Here is a 9,171-nt window from a genome sequence, read left to right as displayed (position 1 = left end):
CGTTAATATCTCGTTAACTATTGCTGACACCTCAAAATGGTACAGGATTTTTTGATTCAGTATAGGCTGTTCTACCCACGCATGACAAAAAATGCGGTAGTCGCCAAACACCCTGTATATATAATAAATAAGGCGGTCTTCGCCAAGACGTGTTTGAGGTGGATTTAAGCAAAATTGATAAATGTTAAGAGGACCTCGTTCACCTCAAATTTTGATAAAAATACACTGAATCGATGCGTTTTCGCGTAAAAATAAATATTTGATAAAATGAAAAAATGTCGCTCTGTCCCGCGAACCGAGATATTGAAGTTGACGACTATTCAAGTTAGGAAATCTGTCATACTTAAATGTATCGATATGATCATGCGTTGTGATCACATGTGCAAGTTACTCAGTGAAAACAACTCAGTCAAAGTGATGTCAATATGACATCAGTTATATTTGGGGACAACCATAAAAAATATGGTTGTCCCCAAATATAACTATAAAATTATAGTCACTTGAATTATTTTTATGGTATTTTCCACTATTTTATGGTTATAATAACTATAATTATAGTCATTTTAGGTCGCTAACTATATACATTTGTTGGTAGAACTATATACATAGTTATTGTTACTATTATTATAGCAGTAATAATCATAATTATAGTGATATGTAATTATAGTTACAAATATCAAACATTTTTCTCTCAGTGTAGAATGATGTCTTACGTGAGGAAATATCATACAAGAAGGTAAAAATCATTGTTTATAGATGATAATTCTAGTATTATGTGAAATTCAATCAATATCACGTTGAGCTCAAAATGATAACATTATGATGAGACAATTTTGCTTGCTTTTTTCAAAAATATCTGACATTGTTTTGTAGCATGTGTTGGTATTATTTCTACATTAGGTGTTAAACTTAATTCCTGCCGTTTTTCGTCTCCAAAATTGATTTGTTTCGAAGGGAAATACCTTAATCAAAGTATTATTAATAACGTATTATTAATTAGTAATAATGTAGAAAATGGAGGAAATTTGTATACTTTGATTAAGGTATTGATTCATCTTCCTTTCGAAACAAATCAATTTTGGAGACGAAAAACGGCAGGAATTAAGTTTAACACTTAATATTTCTACATATTTCAATATATTATAATATATTTGATGTTATCTCTCTATAATAGATATATACTGTTATTATTTTAATTTCGAGTATTGTTGTATTCACAAATATAAGTAATATTAATAACAATTCCTATGCAACATAATAATACAGTTATTTTATACTCTCTTTCAAATGTTATTTACTTTTAGGTTCAAAAATCAAGTGAATCTTGTATATGAATACATGCAAAATTAATGCACGGTTCTATTAATAATGTAAATTAATTTTAATTGTGGTTTAACGTACTTTTTATCTTTTCTTAATTCAAAGAATTAAAAAAGTTAGAGTACACTATACCAAAAATTAAAGTAAATCTATATTAGTAGAGAGAGATTAGTCTTGTATTTATTTCTGTAGAGTTTCCCAGTAAATAAGCTGATGTTACTCATCATTTTAATATCATCTTAACGGCATTTTGATGTTTAGGACGTTACTTGGACGTCACTATAATAATAAATAACAGCTTAATTCTTTGCTGGATAATTGATAAGCGGGGAGCACAAACTCTTGCATAACGCATAACACATGAGGCATAAGAAATTGAACCAACCAGAGTTCTCTATTACATGGAAGGGAAAGAAACGGAGAACTTCGATTGGTACATATTCTTATGCATTACGTGTTGCGCGTTATGCAAGAGTCTGTGCTCGCCGCTTTAATATGATATCAAACAAATAGCAAAATGGCAGTCAAGATCACCGTCATGGTATGGGACATTTTGCAGTCACATAGTCGTCATTTTGCCATCGTTTTGATTATTCTTTTTGACATCATATTCTTAATCAATTTGACGTCACATTAACATCACCTTGACTAAGTAGTTTTTACTGAGTCTTGTAGGCAGACAAGATATTTCTCTACTGCAGACTTTTATTTGATTGTATTGAAAAATGATATATTTAATAAAGCAATTAAATAAAAATCCTTGACTCGCTGTCCAAAATGTTGTTGGTAATGCAAACTTGTGGCCTAAATTCATACGGGAAATGTTTTGAGATTTAACCGATCATAAACGAATATAATTTTTATAATAAAATTTTGTAATAAATTTTTGTAAATTGTGCCTATACATATAAATGCAACATCTGAAGATTTTTTATATAACATTTTATGTTTCCCATTAAAACAAAAAGTCGGGAACGCAAGATTCACGATAGATTTACTTATATTTAAATCATTAGGTAATATTATTAATTTTAATTAACAAATTTAATAATACATTATAAAACATTTGTAACTTTTTTCAAAATTTATAGGAATTTGGACAATGGCGAAGTCGAGTTTATAGTTACGGCATCTATTTTAAAGAAATGTTGGATTTAAACTTTAATTCGTATAAAAAAAATTAAAAAGGTTTTAATTAATTTTAAATAACTTAAGCTTCTCTGTTTTAAAACAAATTTGTTTTAAAAACACAAATTCACTGCTTTAAAAAGACAAATTATTTTCTTATATTGTTTTTAAAACAGTGAATTTGTGTTTTAAAAGCAATGAACCACTGCTGTGACAAATTTTCTAACCTAAATAGTCGTCAACTATAATAATATATTTCGATTCGCGGAGCAGCGCGACATGCAAGTAAACAAGCTTAAAATCATGCATAAAAATCATTGTACAGAAATCATGGATGTCAGTATGCACCGCTCAATGCATGAACGTATTCTAGCATGCATCGGAGCAAGCATGACTGCATTCATGCGTATCATTCAAGAAAACGAGCATCGTGTGATTCTATCTTTAGAATACTTATAATAAGAGTACGGCCAACAGGGTAACGATCGGTGATTGGTCCGCCAAATTGAAGCAAAAGCGGAAGTTGCATACCCATGTGTACACCCAAGGACTTTGATTCTTTCTCTCGGAATTTCACGAACTGAGAAATGACCACTTTTCTACATTAATGCTCATAATCTGTGCGCGATTAACGACACGATTGAATTGACGCGACGCGCTGATTGAATTATATTTTTAGACCTAGAGGAATGATCTTATCTCAGCAGACATTCATAAAAAAAACACGGTTGCGTTCTGCTGAACGCACCTATTGTTACATGTACAATTTTACTTCAGGTTGTGCTCCAAAATTTATTATCAGTACTGACAATCTATAGTTTACGTTACGTGCACTATATAGATTTTCAGGGGAGTGGCACACTTGCGAACGGTACATTTGCACACGTTGCAGTTGCGCACGTTTCAGATGGACACCCAATAATGCGCACGGTTCATTTGCACACGTTCATTTGCACATTGTTCAATTGCACATCATTCTTTTGCACACCGTTTAATTGCACACCGTTCTTTTGCACACGTTCATTTGCACATCGTTCAATTGCACATCGTTCTTTTGCACACCGTTCAATTGCACACCGTTCTTTTGCACACCGTTAATTTGTACACGGGGCTACCTACATTGCAATTTCTTAGCTGTTAGGCCCAAGACCCTAAGCGAATAGGATATGTTATTTTGTTTTATTCGGGGCTACGCCGCCCCGAACCAATATGCTACTGTCTACACACCCTACTGTCTACATGGGTTATTTGAAATACAAGTATATAATTCTCGTGTGCAAATGAACGGTGTGCAAATGAACGGTGTGTAAAAGAACGATGTGCAATTGAACGGTGTGCAAATGAACAACGTGCAATTAAACGGTATGCAAATAAACGGTGTGCAAATGAACCGTGCGCAATATTACGTGTCCGTCTGAAACGTGCGCAATTGCAACGTGTGCAAATGTATTGTGCGCAAGTGAAGGCCTCTCGATTTTCAGTACTGACAATAAATTTTTGAACATAGCTTCAGTTTTACACTTCACATATAAAAATGCGCGCGCGTTTCGATGTGTTTTCGGTTTTGCCTCATTTTTATTCTGTTGGCCGTACTCTTATTATAGATACTCTAGACCAATAAGTGAGTCCTTTTCTAAATGAGGATTACCCCACTCTTCATATTTATGAAGCGCGCGCGCGCGCGTATGTGTATGAGTATTTATTTATACAAAAAATACGAGAGTAGTACTTACGTTGATTCGGAAGGTATTGGTTGATCCATCAACTTCTCTGACATTGGAGATAGAGGATACGGCTGCACCAGGGGCTGTGACATACCGTCTCCATCTAAATAACATTTCAAATGCTATTTCATTTTTTATATATACTCCCTTTGTACGTGCTAATCGCGTTCTTCGATAATTTCTGGGTCTTAGAACTTTATTTCTAAAATTTCTTTTATACGACAAAACAAGTTGAGTTTCAAGAAACACATTCTTATATTTTGCGACTTCGCAATTTCGTGTTGCAAAATGTAAGAATGGCTGCGTTCAGCGGACTCAACAATTGAGTGCTCGCTATTATTAGTGTATTCTTTTAGATCATCCAATCAGTATTTTAAATCTGGAAGAATACACCAATAGCAACGAGCGCTCACTAAACTGTTGAGTCCGCTGAACGTAACTATTGTGCTTCGTAAGATTCAACATGTTTCATCATATAGTAAAGAGAACTTAATCACATATAACTGTTTTGCTAACAAAACGGTTTTAAATACTCCTTAAAAAAACATATAGACGTAATAGATATATGGACTGCACATTCTCTCATCTTACATGGAAAGAACGATGTTACTGAAATAAAAATTTAGGCCCATCAAAATAATTATGTAGGAATTGTAGAAAGTTGATTACACACTCAAATGTAAAAACTTTTTGCAGCATTGCTCATTACGCTTAAGTTTCCTACATATAGGGGGAAGTTGTCTAATTGTACCTCCATTGTATTTTCTAAACAAAACATTTTTTTTTTAAATGACGATGTCATACTAATGACAGATGTGACGCTAGTAATTTGGTTTAAGTACTGTCATTTTTGTTTTGTCTTTGAACCATCCGTTTGCAACATTTAACATTGATTTTGTTCGGTGTCTTAATACAATTTATCTAAAATATTAATGACATTATCAGTACAAGGTGACTAATTGAATTATAATGTACTACAGGGTTATAATTGATTATAATTGATATTTAAACTCTTTTCAAAGTATAGGATCAAATTAACAAAATATTTAATTAAATTTATAAGTTATGTTGTTGTCGGCAAATTTATAAAAATAGAGAAAGTGGGGTAAATCGTACTTATTGCTGGTCTTTATATCGTACTTACATTTAAGCTAAAACAATAGACTAAAATTGAGTAGTTGAATAATACTTGTCACTAGTTTTTATATTATATCTAAATTTAAGATAAAATAACATATTAAGATTGAGTAATTAAATAATACTTTTGTAATTTTTTGATATTTGTATAAGAAAAAATATGTTTGTATTAAATCTTTTTAAGATAATTTATTAAAAATTATTTATAGATATTATTTGTTGGATTTTAAGAAAATTTAACTCTTTCTTTATAAAAACTAATTTTATTATTAGAAGTACGATTTAGGAATCCAATTAAACAATTTAACAATCCGGTCTCCAAAGCGTACTTAAAGCTTTTTTGAAAATCTTATTTTAAACAATAACTTAATGTTTATTTCTAAAAATATTGTTTGCTTACCAATAAACCAAAGTTTAATATAAGTACAGAAATATTCTGATCAGTAATTTTGTTACAATTTTATTTAAATGTTAAGGGATACGATATAGGCGACTTCTCTCTACATTATTTTGGTGGTTCAATAAAATTATTTTCAGATCTGTATTTAACTAAATTTAGATACTTACTTTACCAAACTTTGCATTAAACCAAATTTTTTTCATGTAGCATCTAATGTGCTCTGTTAGAAAAAGAATGCAATCAATAAAACGTTTACGTATACAGTGACTGACAAAAAAAAAGAGATGACTATAATATTATAAGCTTTTATTTTAAAAAATTATGAAAAAATGAAAATAACTTGAAATAATTTAGCTCAGATAGTTTTTTGTTAACAAAATTTTAATGTTTAAACAGATTTTTCTTTACCTTGTTTAAATTAATTCATATTTCATTTTTTTGAGAAATGTTTTACTTAATATTAGGACAAAAAAATGATCATATTTATTTTTTATTAAATAAAAATAAAATTTGAAAAAAATTAGAAAAAGCAAAAAATATATTTTAATATTTAGTATAACTTCCTTTCGCTTTGATCACTGCCTGAAGTCGTCTTGGTATACTCTCCACGAGGTTTTGAATGTATTTTTCATTTATCTTCTCCCAGATCTTTTGAAGCTCCGCGAAATAATTTTCCTTATTAGTCATTCCGATTTTATCAATTTTTTTATCCAAAATGGACCATAGATTTTCTATGGGATTGAGGTGATTGTAGAGGCCAATCAAAAAGTTTAATTCTGTTGGATTTCATAAATGTCTGACTTCTTTTTGCTGTATGCTTCGTATCATTGTCTTGCTGAAAGACGAAATTATCTTCCACACACACACACACACACACACACACACACACACACACACACACACACACACACACACACACACACACACACGCACGCACGCACACACACACACAATCCGACGCGAAGCAATGATATTCACGAAGAATATTAATATAGGTATTTGCAGTCATAATGCCATCGATTTTTACTAAATTTCCTACTCCTGATCAACTAAAGCAACCCTAGACTATAATGCTGTTTCTCCGTGCTTTATAGTTTGTTGCAAATGACGCTTTTGATGTTGAATGAATATGATGAATATGATAAATATGAATTATTCAATCGAAAAACAAGGCTCAACTATGGAGAAAAACCGGAGAAGAACATCAATAGAAAATCTATGATCCATTTTGGATAAGAAGATTGATAAAACCGGAATGAGGAAAATAAGGAAAATTATTTCGCGGCACTTCAAAAGACCTGAGAGAAGATAAATGAAAAATACATTCAAAACCTCGTGGAGAGTATGCCAAGACGAATTCAGGCAGTCGAAGCGAAAGGAAGTCATACTAAATATTAAAATGTAGTTTTTCGCTTCTTCTAATTTTCTTTAAATTTTATTAATAAAAAATAATTATGGTCTCTTTTTTTATCCTAGTATTAAGTAAAATATTTCTCAAAAAAATTAAATATGAATTAATTTAAATAAGATGAAGAAAAATTTGTTATGAACATTAAAATTTTGTTAATAACAAACTGTGTCTGAGCTAAATTATTTCAAGTTTTTTTTATTTTTTCACATTTTTCTGAAATAAAAGCTAATAATATTATAGTGGTTTTTTTTTTGTTAATCACTGTAAGTATATCGGTATCACTCTTCAACTCGATACTTTAAAGTTAAAGAAAAAAAGAAAGGAGGAGAGGGAAGGGGGGAGAGAGAGAGAGAGAGAGAGAGATATTTCATTCTTTTGAAGACTGTATTCCAAAATTCACTGTCAGTGCTGAAAATGTATAGTACACGTAACGTAGACTGTAGATTTTCAGTACTGGCAGTGAATTTTGAAACACAGTCGAAATCGATATGAGTGACAACTTTATGGGAATGCCTAGCCTATACCTATTACGTCTATGAAAAAACTAGATTCTTATTTGTTTACTAATATTTCTAAAATTATGACAGATATTATATAACGAATATGTTACGTGCAAAATTTTATGGTTCCTTAAAATATGTATATGTGTATAACGGTTGCCAGATCCCGAGCATTGTACAGCTGGGGCCCGATGGTCCGTGCGCTGAAGATTTCATATTTCGACTGGAGGCCGGCCGATTGTTTCATTGAAAAAAAAAGAGAAAAAAAGGCGCAGGGTTAATTCGTGTTTTGCGACTACTGATGCAGATTTTCTTTTGTTATTAATATTTGACCAACATAAAGAGTGTTAACACAATCACGAAGACCTTTTTATTATTATTACAAGATTACATACAGTGCGAATACGATTACAAACTTTTTTATTATCCGTAAAATAACATAAACTTCGAACATAATCATAGACTTTCTTATTACTTTCTACATAATTTAAATATGCAATTAATAAGTACTCCACGCGAGCGAAAAACTGGAGATTTTTCCCGTCTGCTGGAGAACTGAAGATTGGTCTCGAAAACTGGAGTCTCCAGTCGAAATCTGGAGACCTGGCAACCGTGGTGTATAATTTAGAGAGAACATTTGTAAATAATAATAAGTATTCTTATAATTTTTATTGCGATGTTGAGAATTTCTGCAAAATAATATTCCAATCCACGGAACGCAAACAAAGACAGAAGACTTAAAATTTGTTTGTCTTGAAATATAAGAAACATAAGAGAAAGAGTTAAAAATAACACATTTTACAAATCATACATAATAAATGGAAATGTTGACAAATGTTTTTTAGTAAAGTTAGTTACACGACACAAGATTCTTCTTATTATCTCAGAATACGAAGCTTAAATTTCAGATTTGTTTTTAATTTTGTATAATCTGCTTAGGGAATTATAATATAATTAGGGAATTATAATATAATTCCCTAAGCAGATTATACAAAATTAAAAACAAATCTGAAATTTAAGCTTCGTATTCTGAGATAATAAGAAGAATCTTGTGTCGTGTCACTAACTTTCTAACAATCTGGAAATTCATATATTATATGAATTTCCAGATTGTCGCTTAAAACATGTTAAATTGTTGTTCGATCTAATACGAGTTTAACTTAGATAACGCAATTACATGTGGGACATGCGACGTTCGTTTTGCATTCCTGCTCGGTATGAGGGCGTTCCGCGAGGTCGCAGTCCCTGGAGATGGCACCAACACCATCTTTGCATTCGATCGTCCTCGTCCGTATTCCGGTGCCACAGGTCACGGAGCACTGCATAAATAAAAAGTTAAGATGCACACTTCGCGTAGAATTGCAATAAGATGCAATGTGGGCCGATAAAAAGCGAGGAATAATGCAAGCGATTTATAAAAATTGTAGTGGCGACATTCACACTTGAAGAGATAAATCACATCAATATTTATTCAAATGAATTAGTAGAAACATTTAATGACATAGTAATATAAAATATGTAGTACAATAATATATGTATAATACAGGGAAT

General features: G+C 31.3%; 1 protein-coding gene across 1 annotated transcript in view; it reads right to left on the bottom strand.

The window, feature by feature from the left end:
* LOC108763323 (A disintegrin and metalloproteinase with thrombospondin motifs 9) overlaps positions 1-9,171 on the bottom strand; it is a 193,232-nt gene that overhangs the window by 13,308 nt on the left and 170,753 nt on the right. The window contains exons 6-7 of the mRNA XM_018510829.1: positions 8,798-8,939; positions 4,182-4,275 (exon numbers count right to left, since the gene is read on the bottom strand). Coding sequence (XP_018366331.1) covers positions 4,182-4,275; positions 8,798-8,939 — 236 coding nt within the window. The remainder of the gene's footprint in view (positions 1-4,181; positions 4,276-8,797; positions 8,940-9,171) is intronic.

Source organism: Trachymyrmex cornetzi, unplaced genomic scaffold, assembly GCF_001594075.2.
Source record: "Trachymyrmex cornetzi isolate Tcor2-1 unplaced genomic scaffold, Tcor1.1 scaffold354, whole genome shotgun sequence".
Classification (NCBI taxonomy): domain Eukaryota; kingdom Metazoa; phylum Arthropoda; class Insecta; order Hymenoptera; family Formicidae; genus Trachymyrmex; species Trachymyrmex cornetzi.
The sequence above is the reverse complement of the archived record's forward strand: the minus strand, read 5'-3'. Positions and strand labels throughout refer to the sequence as shown.